The 22,080-nt window shown below is 43.1% G+C and overlaps 4 protein-coding genes across 6 annotated transcripts; all 4 read right to left on the bottom strand.

Annotated features, from left to right (window-relative positions):
• Positions 1-459: 459 nt before the first annotated feature.
• Positions 460-1,242, bottom strand: LOC122031992. Its single transcript, XM_042591235.1, has one exon. It carries the CDS (start codon positions 1,240-1,242, stop codon positions 961-963), a length of 282 nt encoding a protein of 93 aa, XP_042447169.1. The 3' UTR covers positions 460-960.
• A 50-nt stretch (positions 1,243-1,292) lies between these two features.
• Positions 1,293-7,219, bottom strand: LOC122031991 (protein DETOXIFICATION 42-like). Its single transcript, XM_042591234.1, has 14 exons — positions 6,684-7,219; positions 6,348-6,413; positions 6,129-6,250; positions 5,219-5,428; positions 4,874-5,064; positions 4,011-4,146; positions 3,008-3,104; positions 2,801-2,901; positions 2,497-2,660; positions 2,194-2,265; positions 1,981-2,097; positions 1,795-1,890; positions 1,606-1,727; positions 1,293-1,530 (listed from the first exon to the last, which is right to left on the bottom strand). Exons 2-14 carry the CDS (start codon positions 6,383-6,385, stop codon positions 1,488-1,490), a joined length of 1,509 nt encoding a protein of 502 aa, XP_042447168.1. The 5' UTR covers positions 6,386-6,413; positions 6,684-7,219; the 3' UTR covers positions 1,293-1,487.
• A 1,416-nt stretch (positions 7,220-8,635) lies between these two features.
• On the bottom strand, positions 8,636-16,072 carry LOC122032496 (dicarboxylate transporter 1, chloroplastic-like). Its single transcript, XM_042591794.1, has 4 exons — positions 15,934-16,072; positions 11,015-12,451; positions 9,949-10,170; positions 8,636-9,311 (listed from the first exon to the last, which is right to left on the bottom strand). The coding sequence occupies exons 2-4, from the start codon at positions 12,113-12,115 to the stop codon at positions 8,949-8,951; spliced, it is 1,686 nt and encodes a 561-aa protein (XP_042447728.1). The 5' UTR covers positions 12,116-12,451; positions 15,934-16,072; the 3' UTR covers positions 8,636-8,948.
• Positions 12,907-16,069, bottom strand: LOC122032495 (zinc finger CCCH domain-containing protein 24-like). 3 transcript variants are annotated; one of them, XM_042591790.1, is made up of 2 exons: positions 15,934-16,069; positions 12,907-15,421 (listed from the first exon to the last, which is right to left on the bottom strand). In XM_042591790.1, exon 2 carries the CDS (start codon positions 15,397-15,399, stop codon positions 13,273-13,275), a length of 2,127 nt encoding a protein of 708 aa, XP_042447724.1. In that variant the 5' UTR covers positions 15,400-15,421; positions 15,934-16,069; the 3' UTR covers positions 12,907-13,272. The 3 variants fall into 3 exon arrangements, with proteins under 3 accessions (XP_042447724.1, XP_042447725.1, XP_042447726.1); XM_042591791.1 differs by having other exon boundaries at positions 12,907-15,481; positions 15,934-16,065; XM_042591792.1 differs by having other exon boundaries at positions 12,907-15,442; positions 15,934-16,064.
• Positions 16,073-22,080: the final 6,008 nt, after the last annotated feature.

Genomic DNA, 22,080 nt, shown 5'->3' with positions numbered 1-22,080 from the left:
GTAAGTTGAGAGAATTGGAAAGAAAAGAATTTTAATGTTATTGGCTCTGATACCACTTAGTTGAAAGGTAGTGGGCTCCCAAAAGATTTCTAGGAAGAGAAAAGAATGATGGTATAATGACTTTTGTATTGAAAAAAAATATGTATCTTACAACTTCACATTACATGAGTATTTATACTATTCAATAATAACTCCTAGACTATATATCATTAATTAGATACATAAATTATAAGATTTATGTTACAATTGATTCATGAACATAAAATATTTATCATTCAAATTTAATTTAATTCAACTTCTAACAAATTTACCTGAAAACTGATTTCCTGTTAACCATTTCTGCTAAAATAAATAATTAGAATAGCATCATATCAGCCATATGCTCAATAAATCTTTTCCCCATAACCAAATCAAGTACAGATATTAATTTCTGAATTTTAAAATTAGTATAAAAGCAACTAAAGGAGAAGTAAAATATCAAGTCTCAATAACAAAGCAACACGTATATAAATACAAATTTAACATAAAATTCAGTAAATCAAAGAATGGACTGTTAGTGATTATAATCGATTTTCTAGTAAACTTCTAAGCTTTAGCTACGTTGTCAGTAGAGAGAAGAGAAGAGGCAAAGGATTCACTGAAACTCACCTGATTTTGCTGAGACTTTTAGTTCAGGAGGATGGATTAAAAAAAATGAAAAAAAAATCATGGACATATTTTAGTCAATTGATGAGTAAAATCTGCCCAGAAGGAATATTATTGACCTAAAAATTAAGGTGCCTCATTCAATATAATCGATTGAACTAACTCTAATTCTTTCGGCCAGGAATTCAAATTGGGGAGTCTGATTTGTTTAAAAAATTAAGGTGCCTCATTTGTTCTAAACGCTGTAGAAATTACTAAACGAGCAAAACCGTCCCTCGATCTACATTTAGGAAACCGGGAAAACACCCAAACTAGCTAACGGCGCGCGCGGGCGGCGACGGCCATGATGCGGCCGACGCCAAGCCGGATCCGCGGGTAAGCCCGCATCGAGAACACGGCCACCTCCCTGAAGAGCGCCTCCACCGCCTCCACGAACGGGTTCAGGCTCCGGATCGGCGGCACGTAAAGCGTCAGCGGCACCGCCGAGAAGGCCACCGCGAACAGAAGCTGCAGCATCTCCGCCACCTTCCAGTCTCTATCACCCGACGATCCGACGATCCAACGACCACCACCCGGCGAATTAGCGAGGGAGGACATATAATAATATAGCCAGGCAGAAAGCAAACGTGAGAAGAGACGTGGAAGGATGATCTCGCAGCGCAACTTCGCGAGAGAAACGGTTGCTTGTTATTAGTTTTCGTTGTCTGACCAAATCGAAAAAACACAACAACAACCACAACAGGACACGTCCAGAGGAAGCGTAGACCAGTTCGACGTTGACGGCCCGATAAATTTGCGCCACCAGAATTAAACATCAAGCTCCTTCCTCCGACAAACCTCGGTCAAGTCTTAAGGAAGGCCCATGGACCCTTCGCTGTCCCTATTCTGCATATATTATACATGGGAATTAAAAGCTTGTGTTTGTGTGTAATTTTGCAAAGATTTATGATGAAGGTTTACCTCCAGAATCCAGCAAACATCCTCAGACTCATGTAAATGGTTAGAGATATCCAGATTCCAGTGAATCCGTAAAGAGTGGATAATACGATCAAGCATGTAATACTAACAATGGCCACCAGGATCTGAAGCATCATGTATGATGATAAGATGGTCACTGAGCATTAACATCAAGCAAAGGCAGTTAATTACCATGGAATATGCGGAGTAGGCGAAATCTGATGCGCCATAGTTGATACCGTCGAAGACGAAAGCCAATGCATTTATTGGTTGAGTCAGGGCAACAAACTGAAAGGAAATGAACTTGTTAACCAGTTGATATTGATATTCCAGCAAAATTATGCTGTTCGGCAATCAGCTCAAGTATTGGTCGAGTACCGGGATCCCGATGCGAATGAGTTGCCGGACTTCAGCATCCTTGGTGAATAATGTTGATACAAATTGCAAACCAATTCCGAGCGTGATGCATAGGAGCAGCCCCAGAGCCATACCCCACTGTCGTCATGATCTAATATTTAGTTCCAAGGCAAGAAATGGTAGCTCATATTCACAAAGAAGGAGATATATCGGTTATCAGATAGAAAAGTATACTTGAAGAACGCGTGATGCGGCAAAGGTTGCTGTAGTGTGATCTCTTCGGGCAAATGCACTAGCAAGTATGGCCTGAAAAGGATCTGATGGATTAACCACACTGTAGGTTAAGTAGGTAAAGAATGAAACTTGTTCCTCATAGTATTTTGCTTTGTAGTTTTGCTTAGTGAACGAAGCTTCTTGATCGATTTCTACTGTCTATTTTGAGAATGTACAGAGACTAGTAGTCATAGTTTCAATTTCTTCCCTTTTCCTGTCTGACATATAAAATAGTTTGCCAGAAAATTGGTAAAAGTTCCTGACCTGTCCTGCAACAGCCAAACCATCAGCTAGAAGAGAAGTAGCCAACCAAATCTGCAAGCATATCTGAAATGCGGCCATGGGTACTGGCCCTTGTCGTGCGGCCATTGATGCGGCTAATGTCACACAGAATGTTACAGCAATCACCCGTGCGAGCAGTAGAAAACCTGGAACCCATAAATTAAAACAAACAAACAAGCAAACAAACAAACGAAAATGTTTCATGCATTGTGAATTACTACAGAAAAAATGGGTCTAGCAGATGCATGAACAATCACCCACATTTTCATAATACTTAGTAAATTACCGTTTTTTAAGAACCTACTGAACTGCAGATCCTTGATACTAGGAGGCAACACATCAACTTGTCTCAGCAATCTCCACAGGAGTATTAGAGCAATTAAGTATCTGCAATTAGGCAACCCATCAATTAGCTAAAGTGCACAGAAATAAGGAATTAATTAGTGTTCCAAGCAAAAGTACTATTTTTTTGGTAGAAGTAACATATACTTACTGAGAAATAACATGAGCAACTGCGGCGCCACTAACACCTAAGTGGAAGGAGAATATAAATAGTGGATCCAAGATTATATTGGTTGTATCTCCAGCAACTGAGTTGATCAGAAAGAAATAATTTTAGTTGATTTAATGCCCACGTATAATAGGATTAGAAAAAGGAAGGAGAATTGCGGAAAACTGTGATGTTAGAAGCATGCTGCTTCACCATTTTATTGACGTTGTGGTTTTTATTATTACATACAAAGAGTTTGCTAACGTACGTATGAGTAAAATAAATAGATAGATCATTGAGTAAGCCTCAAAATTTTTGCAGGATTTTTCAGGAACAAAATCAACAAATGGATCCAATTCGTCCAATTTGAAAAAGTTGACAATTTTGTTCAATCTTCAGAACTTCTATAGCTAAGCTCATCATAAAGGTAAAAAGTAACAGAAACTTGTCCTGATATTAGGCTGCTGCTTAGATGTTAACTATTTATCTTCAGGATTTTGAGGGGGAGTTTAGTTGATAAGATTATGATGCCAAAGGATATTAGTTCACAACTCTACATGTGAGACTGACAAACATAGTATGACTGGTCAAGTTTCCAGAAATTCTTTACCCATACGAAGTGATTGACAAGTTAATAATGGAAGTTTCTCAAGACAGATGAAGAACAAGAAAACTACTGTTTGGACCCAGGTGGTTTTTCTCTCATTTTGTTGTATAGATTCTCCAACTGTTAATGGCAATGTAAACAGAGAAGAGCTGCAATGATAGGAAAATAATGATAATGGGTTTGCCTATTGTAGGTTCCAATTTCTGATAAGACGATTAAAAGAAACACAACATAACCTTTCATTGCAATCCTCAGAAGTTCTATTTTATAAATGCCAAAGAAAGCAATCGACAGAAAGAGTAAAGCCATGCACCGACATTGACATAGAGAAGATCTTTTGGCAGTTTGGGTGAGGGAAGAATTCTCCAAGTCTAACATGATGTTTAAATGTAATCCTACCAGTAGCATAAAGAGGAGTTGTTGTGTCCTTGAATCCTCGAAAAACACCTTGCGTAGCCAAAGATAAGAGAACAGCTGGAGCACCAAGAGACCGCAGTATCAAGTACTGAGATGCCGGTGCCATCATAGGGGAATCCTAGTGAAAAAACATGCCCTGTTATAGTAATGGCAAAGCTCATCTCAAATAAACTGGAAGTATCAACAGACAAATAAAGATACTACATATGCATGTAAACAGATATTATGAGTTTGGAGGTTATCCATGTACCCTCTTCTAAATAGGGATATCGAATGGGCTAAATCACACCCTCCTCCAACTAAGGGTGTGGCATGCCTAACACAGGTCGGGCAGGCCCCAGCCAATGCCAACCTTGTCTTGACCGAGTAGCACCTCGCTAGCCCACATAGGGAGCTCATCTTGGACCTTGGCTGTGATAGAAATATCCTATTGAGGATTGACCAGTGCACTGGGCATAGTGCAAGTTCTACACTAAACAAGCTTTATAAGCATAGATGAATTAGTTACTACTAATTTGAGCTTAAGAATTATGGACCCATGGTTAGGCCTAATAAGTCAATAGATCAATTTTCTCATCTAAGCACAAATGGGCGCAAAGTGGATCTAATCTAAGACTTGCTGAGGTATTGAAAAGAGTTTCTTTTGCAAACAAATAGTTATCACAATCCAAATAATTGGCATCAAAACTATACTAGGGAACAATTCATAGCAACAGTTTAGTGTGGAAAGTTTTTGTGCAATGCTGAAACTTGTCAACAAAGATGATGATGGCATAGTCAAGTAGTCAAAATAATGACAAAATATGAATCTCTGTGAAATGAAAAGGAAAATATTGTTTACTCACATATTTGACACCCATATAATTCAAGATAGGTCTTGCTGCAAAAGCAAGTAATAAAGTTTGAAGAAGACCAAGCGTGCCACCGACTACTAATGCTGAAGATGCTGATGGAATATGCTTACGATGCCCGAATTCAGTTGTCGTGGAGGATTTATCGGAAGACGAAGAGAATGTGCATGCAAGTTTATCACTATCTGATAAACCAGCAGAAAATTTTAATGCTTCAAATACTGATGAATATTTTTAATGCAGTAAATAGCTGAACAAAATTTTGATATATTGCCTAGTATTTCTGCTAAAGATTAGATCATAATTACCGAGATAACAATAATCAAAATCGTTGCCTACCAGTTAGGGGTACTAACTCTTCCATTTCACCCTCCTCTAGGAAGGACCCTTGGTTTTCCCTATTTTCTCCATGTACATTTTCATCTTTGCTTGCAGCATCTTCCTCAGCAACAAAGGATGTTGTAACACTAACAAGGGGAAAGATCGCAATTCGTGATACTTGATTGAACACTGCAATTGACACACCCACTGCTGCAAGCTCAACTGGACCTGTAATAGATGGATAAAATTTGAAAGATGAAAAATAAAACCGCAACAAACAGTCTGATATCAATGAGCCAATTTAATTTGTTGGTCAACTAATTAATCAGTCTCAGTGGATGTATCAGATGAAAACGCAAAACCACAGGAAAAGAAAGAATGTAGAGTATAATAAGTGCAATATTACATTCACAGAATTTGCTGTTACAGGGTAAAATGAATCGACATTCGATAAGGGAAGATGAAAACAAAAATATATGAATTTCCAGCTCTTCAGTTGCATGTAAAAGATGGAAAACTGGGGGTACAACTTTCAATTTCAAAATTTGAATGAACAAAACAAACCTCCTATTTTGCAGACAGTGTACAGACAGAAAAAGATTAAGTCAAATGAATTCTTTCTTCCTCCAAATTCACATGTTTATTTGATCAAAGAGCAGTTATAAGTGGTCATTAAATGAAATCAAGTTTATAAACATTTTGCAAAGCAGCCACTAGACTAATATCCACCTAATTCACAAATCAAAAGTACAAATATCTCCTAGATTGTTTTCTTTTTTTTTTTTTGAATCGTTTGCCTACAACATCTAGCAGCAATTCAAGCCTACATAATGAGCATAAAGAACAAAGAACATCTAAAATTTCAATACGCAAGGTACTTCAAAAACAGGGGGGCCATGACAGATAGAGATGGAACAACCAAACTAACCTATGTGACCAACGAAACCAGTGTCAATCAACGAGGCAATGGGATCGGCTAGAAGCGCTAGTGCAGCCGGGAAAGCAATCCTCATAATCTCTAGTCCAAGTTCGTCCAACTTGAAGGAATTCCTATTCAACACGTTAGTAAACAAAACAAAGCTTTTAAAACCACCCAAGAAACTAAACAACTCAGGATTGCAAATCCAGCTTATCAGGAGATGCGCACCGTGGATTTGGGAATAATACTCGAAGAGGAGAAGACATCAACAACAAGGTAGACGAACCTAGCAGCCTGAAATATATCCAAAAAATCTATCTTTTAGTAAGATAATATCGTTCCAAGCCAGGAAAAATTTCGCTCCTCGACATTCTTGTCCATCGAGTTCTAATTCTCACGACGAAGAAAATATTTTGTTATTCTTTATTATAATTATTTTTTTAGAAAAGTTCATTAATCGAAACATGAAAAGCAGTGCCACCGGCTCTTCGGAAAAGACAAAAGCAGAAGAAAACGTTCCGAAACAGATGGCACACTGCCGTGCCAACCAAGTTCGTCACTCACCTGTGGAGAAGGGTGAAGAATGGCTCTGCACTCGCAGCTTTACCTTCTTACCACAAGAGGGAGGATTTAATTAAACAGTTGCAAGAAGTGGAAATGGCGAAGAGGAATGGAAGAGAAAAAAAAAGGGGTCTTTTTTGGTGGTGGATTATATTGGGAGTGGATGAGACCGACTGATAACTTTCACCATGCTTTCTTTCCCCTTGAACCTCTGCGATCATGTAACAGTAGCCTTTAATAGCCACCTGGTCGCTGTACTACTATTAGAGATGCCGCTGCCTTTGTGGTGGTGATGCCAACGGCTAACCTGCTGTAGTGGCGACCTGGGACTTGCGACTGAGGCATGCAAATGGCAACGGGGGGATTCCAATTCGATGAGCAAAAGGCAAAGCAGTGGATGGCGTTGAAGCCTTTCCGAATCTAGTATTGCTGCCAGTGGTAGGCGGTCATCCACTGACACCATCAACCAGTGGAATTTGATGGTGCAATGGTAGCGATTCCCTACTTACAAATCCTTGAGAAGGGAAACAATTAACAACACTTTCTTCGCTTTCCTAAATGCGCAATCTCTCTAAAAAGACATTTTACCTAAAAATAAAATTATTTGCTTTTTATACTAAAATACTTCCGTAATTAAGTTTTAATAAAACTAGAATTGTGTTAAAAAAAAAGATAAATAAATAAATAAGCTGACGTGATGAATTTTATTCAGTGTTTTAAAATTTTAATTGGACTAATCCAATCCGCTTGGTTGGTTTGATCTTCAGTTTGATTTTAAAAATATTAATCTTTTGGCATGTTATTTGATTTTAAAATTTAATAATATATTTTCACATTAAATTAAGATTTGATTAAAAAAAACTATTAAAGTGGTAAAATAAAAATACTGCTGTGCGATTTAAATAATTATAAGATTATTTTATTTTATAATCATGAAAGCTTGAGACTGCATAATTGACTAGTCGAGGGGCACAGTCAATGATTTTAGTTTAGTGATAAGAGTAGGTGGGTACGGAGAGAGAAAAAGGAGAGAATCGAATGAGAAAAAAAAACTGGTTTAAGGATAGAAAATTATTAAAACATTTGCACCATCAAAAACCCTAAATTAAATAAATTTTTTCTTTATTTTAATCAAAAGTTATCTAGATTGGAGTTTTATTTTAATTTTAATTTTAATTTTAATTTTATTTATTTATTTATTTTACTTGGACAGGACTGTAACGAGCTAGACCGTGCCCGGCCATTGTGAGCTCCTCTGCCCGCTTCTGCTTGGCAGTGTTTTTATGGTGGACGGTGAACATCCACGACGCGATGGAAAAGGAGGACGGCGACGTCGTATAACAGCGATTGATTCGGCCGCTGGATTCATGGCTTTGCATCCAATGAATTGACTCGTCACCTTAAGCTCCTCCATAAGTAGCAATCATATATTGCGTATGGTGTGCTGAATTTATAAGAATAATTATTATTTCAGATTGTATAAATCATTGTTCGTTAAATTGTAATTTGTTACTTATAAAAATTGTTCTTTGGATGAATATTTTTATATTATATTTACTTTTGCAACAAATATATGCTGTACGACAGTGAAATAGGATTACCTAGAACGGTGGATTGGGTGGTTAATTGAATGAGATAGGTGCGACAGGTTTATAGTGTTGAATGAAGGACTTTAGGCAGTTGAATTGAACAGCTCGGACAAATACCGATTTATAAAATCAACCGAGTAGGTAGGGGGCGGTTAGTTGAGTTAAATTATCTGAACAAGTCAATTTGGATGGTGTGACAAGTTAATAGATCAGTGGTTTTACAAACTAGTGAAGTAGAAGGTTCCTAGAAGAGTCGATTGGATGGTTAGTTGAGCATGACTGAAATCTATGCATACTTCTTCCACAGCATACAAGCTATAAAATCAAATATAAATTATCAAAGCTTATCTATGCTACTAAACAAGATTGATTAAGAAGGCAATCAAGATTGAATTCATTCCTTGCAATGAAGTACAAAAAGATAGAACTCGAGAATCTTAGGTGAAGGGCAAAATCAATGTCATCTGAATTCAAAGAGAAACAAAAGTAAGCAGTGCAATTAATGGTCGAACCAGCTCAATAGCATTTACCTTATCCAAAATTCTGCATGAATAATTCTGTTGAAGCCTAGAGAAAGGAAACAAGTTTCTTATGACTCTCTAAGGACTTGAGAAAGGATATTACATGCCTTTTAGTATAAAAAAAAAAATTGATAGTAAAAAATTTCGAGTGAGTTTCTTCACCACAAACCAATGGTTTTCCACCAGAAGCCCCCAACACCAAGCCAGATAATGATGTTGACGACAGAGACAAGGAATCCGTAGCCCCACCAATGCGAGAGCGGCACATAGTTTGCACCATAGAAAACTGGGGCAGACCCAATGCCGTAGTGAGTGAGTCCACCCATAAGATTGGAGAGGAAAGAGAGAACCATTGCTCCAAATAGGGGAGGGGTGCCCAGTGCACTGGCTACTGACAAAAAGGCCGTGAACATGGCTCCAATGTGCGCAGCCCCGCTTGCGAAGAAATAATGTGAATAGAAGTAGAGCAATACCAATATGCCAAAAGATAGTTGCCAAGAGAGACCCAATCCACCTACAAACTGCATCGAAAATGATTTCACATGTTAAAAGAGCAGCTGCGCTGAATAATGTTTGGATATTTGAGAATTCTTAGAGAGATTAAAAAAAAATGAATAGAAAATTATAAGAAAGCCTGATAGTACTAATACTAGAACAAGTTTTATCTTCATAATTACAAGTTGGTGGAATATGGATCTACAGGATAGGTCGATAAGGAGACAAATATTTCCTTCACTGATAAGAAAAATACTATTGTCCCATGTGGTGGCTTGCAATGGCGTTGATTAATCTGAATACTTTGCTGCTGGAATTAAGTGGTGTATTGTGTCTAGCAATCAAGAAAATTCACTGGATGATACATCTAATAACTCTGATGAGCACTCAGGTAAGTAAATTTTAAAACTAAAACCCTTGGTTTCACATTGGCTAGTCTTCTACTAAATCAGGATAAGAGGCAAGTAAATATAGCCTACAGTTTACATTATTATACAACTCAGATCTGAGTGGAATTAATCATATATTTGTCTAATTATTCATTATAAAAGATTAACCATATCTTAACTCAGAGCTAGTGAGAGTGTAATCAACACTGATATAACGAGGTCATACTTGTATGTATATTGGCTAATATATGAAAAGAAATGTATAAGTTCATACCTTGACTACTGTTTGACTAAACCAGGAGATTAAGCCATATTTGTTGAGATATCCAGCCATTGCAATTAAAGCAGCAAACCAGGTGAGGGTGTCCCATGCCACTGACTCTGCCAAGCATTCCTTCCATGTAACAACTCCTGTTACAAGAAGAATGGATAAACCAAGAATTGCAGAAGTTACAGCATCCACATTTAGTGCTCCTCCAAATATCCAAAGTCCCACCTGTGCAGAGCAAAGTAGATGGCAATTTCTTGTTAGATTTTAATGTCAGTGCACTTACAAAGCATCTTGACTTTACATGAATCTACATGTATATGTAGACAAACACATTTTGCTTGGAACATCACTTCTATGTATCTACATTAAGTAGGGCGTCAGTCAAAAACAAATCAGGTAAATATTTGTTAGAAAACAAAAGAATTAACCTTGTAGGTGATAAAAAAACAAAGGTCAGAACTAGATATGGATCTTAGTTTTAACTGGATAATATCCACAGAAATTACAAGCCACAAATACATACAAGTACCATTAACATTTCTCCTGAATAGTTATTGGGTCAGAAACCAATAGGCCCAGGATGACCCTGGTCATAAAGGGCAAAAGAAATTTGGTCACATTGTAAAATCCACCATAGGGTAATTCAAAGGATAATTAAGTTCCCCTACAAACCTCAAGTAAATTAACGAGAGCAAAGTGTTATACTGCTTCAGATCCTAGCATAAGAAATCTGAGATGGTGAAGTTTCACTAAATTATGAGATAATTCATTTGAAAGCTACATTTAGATGTTAAAATAAGAAAACACAAAATAGAATGTAGGAAAACCACAAGATTTAGTCGCATTGAGATACATGATCGATGGTTTCAATTGAACTAGAAATGGCATTAAAGCATGCAAGGAACAAGTGTATAGACTGTTTTTTTTTTTTTTTTACTTTACGAAATAGACCTTTGGTGCACTGCAAAAGTTTAGTGTAACAGATAAACTATAGCAAATTAACACTCGATGAAAGTGGCTAGCACTGAAGGACAGTGAAAGGAAAAAAAATAAACAAAGCAACTATTACCGTCAAAAGCAGCGTCCCTGCCATGATAATCTCGTTCTTCGTCATCGGCCCCATTTTCTCCAGCTTCTCCCTGGCAAGCTTAGGAGCATCGGGACTACTCTTTACCTTTGGCGGATAAATCACGTAGAGTAGCAATGGAACGACGATCAAGGAAATCAGACCAGGCACAATGGCAGCCACAGCCCAGTCAGTCCACCCGATCGTCTGCTTGATGGTATTGTAAGTGAGATTGGCACTCAGAGGATTTGCTGCCATAGCGGTGAGGAACATGGACGACGAGATCACAGAGGTCTGGAAGCAAGTAAGCATCAACCACGAGCCCAACCGGTTCTCTGTTCCATCCCCCACGTTGCTACCGCATGCTTGGCACAGGGCTTTCACCAGAGGGAGAAAGATTCCCCCAGCGCGAGCTGAGACAGAAGGAATGGCCGGGGCAAGGAAGGCCTCGCTGAATACGAGGCTGTACCCAAGGCCAAGGGTGGAGCTCCCAAAGAGGGAGACGAATTGGTAGGCGACGCGATTCCCCAGGCCCGTCTTGATAAAACCGCGGGCGAAGAAAAACGCCAGCGCAATGAGCCAGGGAATGGGGTCGCCGAAGGCGGAAAAGGCTGCAGCGAAGGGAAGGGTCTTAGTAAGGACGGACGCACCAAGGCCCATCAGAGCGACGGCGCCGAGGGGGAGTGGCTGCGTGATGATGCCGACGATCGTGGCGAGAAAGATGGCAAGGAGCTGCCAGGCGTTACGGGAGACGCCAGCGGGAGCGGGAACGAGCCAAAGGATGACGCCCGTGCCGATCGAGGCGGCGAGGGGCTTCAGAGCGGCGCCCTGCCAGGGGGCGGGAGCCGGGGAGGGTGCAGGGACCGCTGCAGGAGTGACAGCGGAGGCGCGAACGGGGAGAAGAAGCGATCGTCGGCCATGGACGGAGGTCAATCCGGAATGCAAAGACCTGGGGGATGCGGATCGGAGAGCGTGGGGAATGCAGCCGAACCGAGAACCGGAGGCGGGAGTGTGTGAGAGGATGGACCGAGGAAAGGAGCGCCGCTGATGCAAGGAAGTGAGGGAGTGGAAGCCGGAATTACAAACGAGAACGGAGGACGCCATTGACGGCGTGGAGAGCGAGCTCGCAGACGACGGTGACACCCTCTCTCTTCTTGGTGAATCGGTGGTCAGAGATCAATCGGATGCGAAGCCTTCGGATATATCGAGGGCTCATCTAACAAACCGTGTGTGATCGGACGGTGTAGACGATAGGGTGGAGTAAGCTGGGCCGCTCGTAGGGATGCCCGCATAGCCACGCCGTTTGTGGTGGGCGGAGTGTCCGATCCGATGATAAGAAGAAATTCCTTTCGCACGCACGGCCTCTACCGACTCCTGATTGATTGGCTTCTTGAATTCTTTTATTTGAAATGCCTCTTTATTGCGGCAGGCATTCTTGTACTGGAAATTGAAAACACAATATTAAAAGAGGACTAAAACACAAATCACTGAATGCAAATATGGAAGATTAAAACTCTAGCTAAGCCCAATAAAGACTGGGGGTGTATTCAGATATTAACAATTTTCAGAAATTATTTGACTCTCATATCCATTACTTAAGAATCTAATCCACCAAAAGTTATCTGTAAATTTGCAGGAAATCAAAGACATCCGATAACAATATAACACCACAAAAAACATACTTCCATTATTAAAACAGGCGTGAAGAACTTATGCAAGTCAACACATCTAAGCAACAGCCACAATTCGTAGCATCAAAGCTTTCAATAGAAATTACAATGTATTTGGTACTACATCAGACGAATAGAACAACAAACGACTGAGCATTGCTAAAGAAAAAAAGATCTCAGACCATGAATGACATACTGAAGTAATGGTATTGAAATAACCGACAGTTTGAAGCACTTATACACCTGACAATTTCATTTCCTTCAACATGCAACAAGATATTTTCCATGCAAAAAGGAAAGATTAGCCAACTCCATGATAATTGACTACAATTAAGAATTTCAGTAAATAGCATTACAATAATTAACCATATGACACAAAGGATATCTTTGTTTCCATCAAAAAACTACTGTAGTTTAGAAACCAAGATAGATCCCAAATCTGGAACAGGATGGGCTTTAAGTAATAACAAATCTGTTTTTATGAAATGAATCTGTCAATAACTTCCAGCTTCTTTCCCTTCACCACCCTACTAGCCAAAAAACACAATACCTACCGCCTAATATTGAAGCTGAAAACTGGCTCTTACAGCCTTAAGTTAAGGCCTGATCAAGTTGCATTTGTTCAAGCCATGCACCAAGTACTGCAGCTTGATCACATCCCTCTATCAGACTATTAATGGATTTGGAATTGTCACCGCAGATTGTAGGCAAGCCAGACGTGCTAGGAGACATTGCTACAGAAACTAATTTCTCAGGTGGTGATTCTTTTACTAGTGAATGAACCCATGACAAATCAGGCTCATCTACATTTCCACGCATCTCAAAGGAGGACGACCGCCTAAGCCGGACTAGCTCTTCTCCATTCACTCCCCAATCAGCTGCACCAGAGGGTGCTGCCCACTTGGACCAAGCTGAGCTAACTGAAGAACAAATGGTTGGCGATAAAATGGGAGAAAGATCACGTGAACTCAGGCTACGGAGTGTCTGTTGCTGCCTCTCCCGCTGAGAAAGCATAGCAAGGCGAGGGCTCAACGGAGAGACAGGCTCCATACTTCTTGGAGACATGAGGCTAGGAGAAGTTATAGTGCGTGATGATTGCAACAAAGAATGAGCAGAGAGATGTTGGGCATCATCAGCTGTGGGAGAGAAGACACTTGTTTTAATGGGTGACAGCAGAGTATGCTGCTGTTGTTGTTGCAGCTGATTGAGTATAGCACTCCTGTGAGAGGGCTGAAAAAAAGCCCCCTGATCAGAATTATACCTCGGAGATGAGGCAATCTCAGCAGAAAAAATTTCATCTAGGTTTGAGGGAGTCAAGGTTTTGTTCCGGGCAGAGTTGTTTCCTGCAAATGAACCTAACCCAGAGTAGTTCATATCATTTAATAGCTGCTGGGTATCAAACTCTGAGAGGTCCTCCAAAGGCATATCTCTTGCACTGAGAGAGGAGCGTAGCCTGCTTGACTGGTTATTGTTCGCTGGAAGATTCAAGGTAGGCACACTTGACTGCTGCCAACCGAGAGTTGAGTGGCCAGCACCATTGCTCAGTGGTGACATGGGTGGTGTGAAAGGGGACATAATAGCAGAAACTGAAGATGGTGATCCGGGCATAAGACCCAAAGCTGCAGCCATCTCCAATGCAGCAGAAGATGACCGGGGAGAGGGCACAGCAGAGCCAGTAGACATATAAAGTGGACGCAGCTCCTCATTCGTGTGTGCAAAGAAACAAACACGGCGGGAGCAGCTAGATCCATCCTTACAGAGCCTTGTGCGATACTGGGCTGGGTGAAGCCAGCACTCAAACACCCCATGAGCATACTCACACATGTCCGCCCTTCGACATGCCCCTTTCCGAAAATCAGGGCATGGGACACAGCTATAGTGATACTTTCTTGGGTCACGCCGCCTAGCGTTCTCGCCTGGATGGACAAAGGGGCACTCAGTCCAGTCATGAGAATAAGCTCGGGAACACGGACGGATTTTGAATGAAAACATGCGGAACTCATCACTAGCATATACACTGTTCTTGATGTCTGGGAGTGATGGATCAACAGGATACTCTTTCTTCTCAGACACAACAACCCTAGGAAGATCAGAGAACTTAGCTATGGGTGGAGAAGAAGTAGAGTTGGACAAAGGAGAACCTTCCTCATCAGGTGACAAAGACAGAGGTGGTGAATCGGAGATAGAAGAGGTAGTCATCACGCAAAGAGGAAGACCGCGATATTCTACCGCCACTGTACTGTTGATGCTGCCTCCTAGAAGTTCCTCGAGAGCAAGCTTTACACCAGGCAACTTGGGAGGCGCCACGACCACATCGGCCGCGCGGTTTCCATTGGCATCAATCAAATCGGGATCGGCACCAGCGTCAAGAAGCAACTTCACAGCATCAACAGCATAATAGGATCCACCAGAGGCAGCACAGTGGAGCGCTGTAGTTCTATCAGGGCCAGAGGCTCGATTGATATCTACGGAAGGTAAGGAGACGATGAACTTGAGCGCATCGAGACTTCCGTATGTTGAGGCCACCATCAACGGAGTCCGATGCTCGAGCACCATGCGGTTGGAACCCTTCTTGCGGCCATACCAGAGGCCAACCTCATCAATGGCTAAGGGATCACGTTCGATGGACCGCCTGAAGGATTCGACGTCATTGTTCGCGGCGTGCTCGAGGAGGTTGGACTCCTCCTCCTCGTCTATTTCCACTGTAAGGCAGTTCATTTGGATGTCATTGCTGTTCTTCCTGCAAAATCGAGGCTTGTAACTACGAGAGCTGTAAGCACTACGAATCACACAAATAGACCTGGAAAAAAATATATATCGATGACACAAAGATTCAAAGGAAATCACTTTAGCAAGTTCAGATAATCTAAACAGAACAAAAATGTAAGAACTAGTTTTCCAAAAAAGGCCTCCGATCTAAAGAAAGAGCACGCACCAAAGATCCAAAGCAAAAGCAACAAGAATAACACAGTTCGAACAAAAAAAATCAAACAATTTTTTTTTAAAAAAATAACAAACACTTTCGTATACCAGCTTGCCGAAAAACCCATAAGGACTTAAAGTAGACTTTTTTCTTAACTTGATAATCGCTGAAAGTAAACGCAAGTTGACTAGATCGCAACTGATAACAGATATATGATAGTAGATCTTTTTTTTTCTACAATAAAACATTGAAGAAGAATAAATCAGCTTAGGAACATGATCGGAAGAAAGTGTAAAATTCAAATAAAAAAGGACCAGGTATTCCCTCACCTGAAGAACAAAGACGAGCTGAAAAAGCGCAGAATCAGCCTCAACAAAGAACGAGGATGATGCTCGATGAGTCCAGGCCTTTCAACTGTCCAAGTATGACCTACAGATGCCGGAGAACACCGCGAGCCCGATTCCGACGTTCAAAATGGGAAAAAAAAACGTCGCATCTTACAAAACTCCATCACCGAACCAGAGAAGAAGGAGAAGAAGCAGAAGAAAGAAAGGGAAAGAGGCCTCCTCCCGGTCCCAGATGCACCCCCAGATGAAAACCAAATGAAACGCTTCCCCAAATGAGAGCCAAATGTACTCGTTATATAGCAAATTTTGTTTCAAGAGCTCTCAAGGGTGAGAAAGTTTAGCTCAGGCAACTACTTCATCCCTACCATAACGCAAACCCTAAACCCAATCCATACCCTTTTCCTTATTATGCAGAAAAGTGCGGGCCCCAACTTTGACGCAGAGGGAATAACCGAAACCACTTTTTTTACCGTGATTGGGTAAATGTGGTCAAGTAAAAGAAAAAGGCCATTTCTCCGACAAATTGTATGCGATGCGATCTCCGGCAGTTCAATTTGCTTCGCGATTCGGAAATTACCGTCGTAAATCCATGAGAACAGGAGCTGATGTTCAGATGTTAAATTACTTAATTATTATTAAAAGACCACCATTATTTCACGGCACGAGTCGACGAACCTTTGCCGCATACACAAATTGCATGCGGCCGAACGTACAAGCCGATGGAACGTGGAACCCGAGACGCCCCTCTCGTGCACGTCGAGGGCGATGTGACAAATTTTTGATATTCCCGTATAATGATATTCTCACTTCGAGAGTTTTCTTTTCTCGAAGATTCCGTCCATGATTTATTTATTGTCCCCCGTGCTCGTTCACTCCACTCCTTACCGTGATTCGGTTCGACAGGTCAAGATCTAGACGAGGCATCCTTCAAAGGGGGCTCAGATTCAGATGTTTTAATTAAGAGGCCGATCTGGGTCTAAATCTGGAGCATATCTAGGCGTGTAATCTTACATCTTGCCACAATAACAAAATTGTGAATGCAATGATAAAATTACGATCCGGAGATTCGTGGATGGCTTGTTTTGCCCGAGGACGGGGTGCCATAGGTAGCTTTAAGAATATATATATCAGATATTTTATTTAAAAATTTTATTTCAAATTTTAAATAAGATAATTAATATAAAAAAATTTAAATTTTTTATTTATTTTTAAAATTATATATTTTTATAAATAGTATTTTTTAAATTTAGAAAATAAATTTTATCCCTTAAATATTATAGAGAAGAGAAAAGAAATAAAGAAATTGATATTGATTCTGTCCGAATGCCGAATCAACGGACACTGGGCACGTGGCGCTCTCCGGTTGCTGACGTGGATCTTCGCCTGGTTGCACGAACCTCCGGCGGACCTACACAGAAATCTGGCCGGAAAGGGGTTCCCGGCGACGACCCTCCGACGCTCAAGTCAGGCAAGCAAGTAGTGAAAAAAGTGACTTCAAAGATGTTGAGCGTGTACCTCCGGCGAAGTATGAGGCTCTTTATATAGAGCGGTGAAAGAGCTCCTACACATCCACTGAGGTGCCTACATGTCCGCAGCCCATACCTCGGTATGTGTCTGTCAGAAAGTTTACCTGACGCCATACTGCTACAGTCCAAGCACGTCTTCGATGGGACAAGAGAACACCTAGCTGTCAGACTTAGAGTATGGCCTAACCCTAGAACTTGACAGCTGTCAGAAAATGTCCTTGTCCTTCCTTACCCCGCAGGCCGGTACGTCCGTCCGGACGGGGAGTGACGTCCGGGTGGCCCTCATTTTATGCGCCGGCCGAACGGAATTCCCATCTCGGCGGCCTGCCGCATGCATCGATATGCTGGGGAGATTTTCGGCAGGGTACTATGTAGGGTCTGTTAGCAGTATCACCTTCTCTTAAGTCTTCCGCTCGGCTCCTTGCTACTGTTCCATTGAGCGTCGGAACCCCGACTTCAGTCGGGGCGCCTATTGCCCTCGGCTATTCACCGGTCGGTCTGCCGGGCCCGGTCGGGAGGTCTAACCGCCGGATCACTTGTCTCCCCCTCAAGTCTAGTCGAAGGAGGCGAAGTCCGACTGACTGGACTACCGATCTGACTGAGTAACGATCGCTACATTAGTCCACTCGGCCAGGATCAGGAATGCTCATCCGTTCGGCGGTATCTTGTTCGTGCCTTGCATTCTCTTGGATCCATGCCCAATTCTCTCCCCTACTGCCCATCACGTGTGCTGCGCATGGTAAGGGGCGCTCATTAAATGCGATCAGTATCCTACTGACACGTGGCGATCGTGTGTTTGTCAGCGTATGGCGGTGGCATCACTTCCGATGGGACAGCCGCCGTTTGAAATGAACGGCTGGATGATGGCCTCGTTTTTCACGACCTGGATCGGACGGTGGAGGTTGCTCCCAGGCGACGATATAAAGCTCGCGACTCATTTTCCGCCGCACTGTTGCTTCATCCTCCTTCGTCTTCACGCTGCTCTTTCTGCTCCGGCGATCCTTACTTACCGCCTGTTTGGTGCGCTCGCCATCTTCTTCCTTTCCTCGATCTTCCTCGTACCTGTAAGCCTTCCTTTCCAGCTACCTGCCTCCTGTATTGCTTTCTTTTGCATTCTGTGGGCATTTTCTTTTAGTTTTTCTGTCGATTATCGCTTCTGTTTCGACCATGGCGAGTACTTCTACGCCTACCGTCGGTGCTCCTGGTCTCTGGTATACGACTATGGAGAGCCGATTCGATGAAGAAGACGCACTGCGTCTCATTCGAACATACGAAATTCTGGCCGACCACGAAATAGTTGTAGCCACTCCTTCCGATCGGCCCAATGATCCGCCGCCCGGCACCATTTGCTTCTTCCGTGATCAATTTTTGGCCGGGCTGCGCTTTCCTCCACATCCGTTCATCATCAAAATATGCAACCACTTTTGCGTCCCGCTCGACCAATTAGTCCCGAACTCGATTAGGTTGCTGAGCGGGGTGATAGTCCTTTTCAAGTTGAATGATATCCCCTTGGACCCCCAAATCTTCCACTATTTCTTCTACCCAAAACAATCCGAGTGGGGGACCTTCATATTTCAGTCTAGGTCGGGTTTCGTCCTATTTACCAACATGCCAAGCTCCAATAAACATTGGAAGGAGCATTTCTTTTTTATGCGTCTCCCCGCGCGGCCGGCTTTCCGAACGAAGTGGCAGACGGCGGTGCCGAATCAACCGGGTCTTGACAACTTCAAGAGCCATCCGGCGTATCTTCATGCAGCGAACCAGCTGGTCGGCCAATGTTATGATATCGACAAGTTGCTCCTTCCGGGAGTAATGTACATATTTGGCTTGTCTCCCATCCAAGCCGATCTGCCTTGTAGCATAAGTAAGCGATTCTTATCCCCCCTTTTTCTTTTGTGCTAACTAATTTATTCTTTGTTTCTGCAGCTGAAGTTATGTGGCGTGCTAAGGCAACCAAAAAGCTCAAGTTGAAATCCGCCAATATTGAGGCGGTGAAGGACAAAGAGGTAGCCGAACGGGGTTTGGTTCTGACCGGCTCTGCAACTGAAGGGAGCGAGGGAACTCAAGTTGCTCCCGAGGCATCGGTTGCCCGTGCCTTCCCTGACGAGGTCGCGATCAATATCACAACATCCGCCCAGGGCGAGGAGGAAGGCCGATCGGCTGACGAGACACCTTTGGTGACTCGAAAGCGTCGTCGGCTAGAGCAAGCTGCTCCACCGCCTTCTCAAAGGGAGCAGCTTTCCGAACGGAGCGATGATGCTCCTGCGGTTTTTGAGGCGGTCTCCTCGGAGCATACTCCAACTCAACTTGACTTGCCGCCGACCATCGTTGAGGCTCAACCTTCCACCTCTCGAACTTTACGTCGCCTTAGGCGACTGGGCGACCACCCGGGTCCGATCGTCGAGTCTTCTGGCCCGGCTGCTGCATCTCAAGATGATTCGAGCGGCCCGAGGGTGATTAAAACAGTACTAAGATTTCCCTCGGAGGAATACCTACTGGCCGCCGATCGGCCATCGGCTTCCGAACAGCAGATCACCCTCACCGGTCCGCTCGCCAAAGTTTGGGAGGACGCGCGCGTATGCGTCGCGCTTATGTCCCCCAGTCAACTAGGGGACAGTAACTTACAGCAGGCGACCGAGGTATGCCTTTCTGCTTTACTGATATTTTTTGTTTTAGCTTTTAGCTTTTAGCTTAACTGCCTTCGTTCGCAGAGTTGGGTAGAGCAGATTGCGGTCAGCAATCGACTGGTTGAGCTGGAGGAAGAAATGAAAAAACTCAAGCTCTCGGAGGCGAACCAAGGGCAATCCACGGCTGCTCTAGAGAAGAGCAAAAACCTCTTAGAAGCCGAATGGAAACGCGCTTCCGATCTGGCGGGCGAGGTTGCTCGGCTTGAAGCTGTGGTCAAAAAACGGGATAAAGAAATCCAGACGGCGACCACTCGGAAGCGCAAGGCCATCGACGACATGGACCGAATGAAGGTGGAGATCAGAGGGCTAGAGCAACGCATCAAGGATCTGGATGCCCTTCTGGCCACCGAGAAGGAGGGCCGCTCGGCCGATCTACTCAAATTTGAAGGGGATTTAAAGGATCTCCAGGCTGCCAACGATGCTTCCCAAGCCGCGCTCAAAGAGTATCAGGATGGGGAGTCGGCTCGTTCTGACGAAGTGAGGAAGGCATTTGTCCGCTCGGACGACTTCGGAGAGAAATTCACCGACAAGATTTCCCTCACTTTCGAAGAGGCGATCAAGGCGGCGGTGGATTACTTGAAGACTAAAGGCCACCTTCCTGCCGAGCTGACGATCCCCCCAAAGGATCTGGCTACCGTGATGGGCACCATTCCCGATGCTCTTTTTGATTTTGACGCGTGAGGAGTGTTCTCTATCAACTTTTTTGTATCTTCGCCGTTTGGCAGAACTTATTTTTGCTGTAACTTCTTTGGTTTGCCCAGCGTTGGGTATAAATAGATCATCTTTCCGTTCTTGCACCTTTTGTTTTGGCAAGAAATTTCTTTCGTCATGCTCGAAGTGTTCTTTAAAACTCTTTCGCCCAGCTTCATACTTTAACATGGACTCAAACCGATTGCCTTCAAAAAATGTCTTTCACCATGCAACTGCATAGCCTCTCGGCGCGCGAACGTCCCTCATTCGCGTGCTCACATCTTTAACTCCTATTAACCATCTATTGCTTTGCCCCTTACCTCATAGGGTTTTTCATATATTTTTGCTAATCGAGCCGATCGGCCGTATGTTGGCCTTCAAGAACAGGCTCTGTCGTCTGTCGGCTCTTACCTCCGGAATGTATCACGTGGATGGCTATCCGCTCGGACGTTTATAGACGCCGGCTCGTCTCTCGATATTTAACGTCGAAGCTCGACGGTCTTCCGCTCGGACGTTTATAGACGCCGGCTTGTCTCTCGATATTTAACGTCGGAGCTCGACGGTCTTCCGCTCGGACGTTTATAGACGCCGGCTCGTCTCTCGATATTTAACGTCGGAGCTCGACAATCTTTCGCTCGGACGTTTATAGACGTCGGCTCGTCTCTCGATATTTAACGTCAGAGCTCGACGGTCTTCCGCTCGGACGTTTATAGACGCTGGCTCGTCTCTCGATATTTAACGTCGGAGCTCGACGGTCTTCCGCTCGGACGTTTATAGACGCCGGCTCGTCTCTCGATATTTAACGTCGGAGCTCGACGGTCTTCCGCTCGGACGTTTATAGACGCCGGCTCGTCTCTCGATATTTAACGTCGGAGCTCGATGGCCTTTTTAAGGCTAACTTTAGTACCGCTGCTCGGCAAACCCATTGGCCATCCTTTGAATTAATTTTGCTTCCTGCATTACAAGGACATGGGCGACTAGAATATACACCAAAATGAGATACATCAGTGCACCTTTCACCCAGCTCGATAAGGCTAGAGATGATTTGCGCTCCAAGGTCGGTCCAGCTGCCGCCCGTCTTCATCCTCCAAGTAGTAAGCGCCCGAGCGGAGCTTTTCGATAACCTTGAAGGGGCCCGCCCAGGGAGCTTCTAGCTTGCCGACATCGCCGACTGGCTTGACTTTCTTCCAGACAAGGTCGCCTACCTGGAATGATCTGGGGATTAC

Source organism: Zingiber officinale, chromosome 11A (assembly GCF_018446385.1).
Source record: "Zingiber officinale cultivar Zhangliang chromosome 11A, Zo_v1.1, whole genome shotgun sequence".
Classification (NCBI taxonomy): Eukaryota; Viridiplantae; Streptophyta; class Magnoliopsida; order Zingiberales; family Zingiberaceae; genus Zingiber; species Zingiber officinale.
This window is presented reverse-complemented; position numbering and strand designations above follow the sequence as displayed.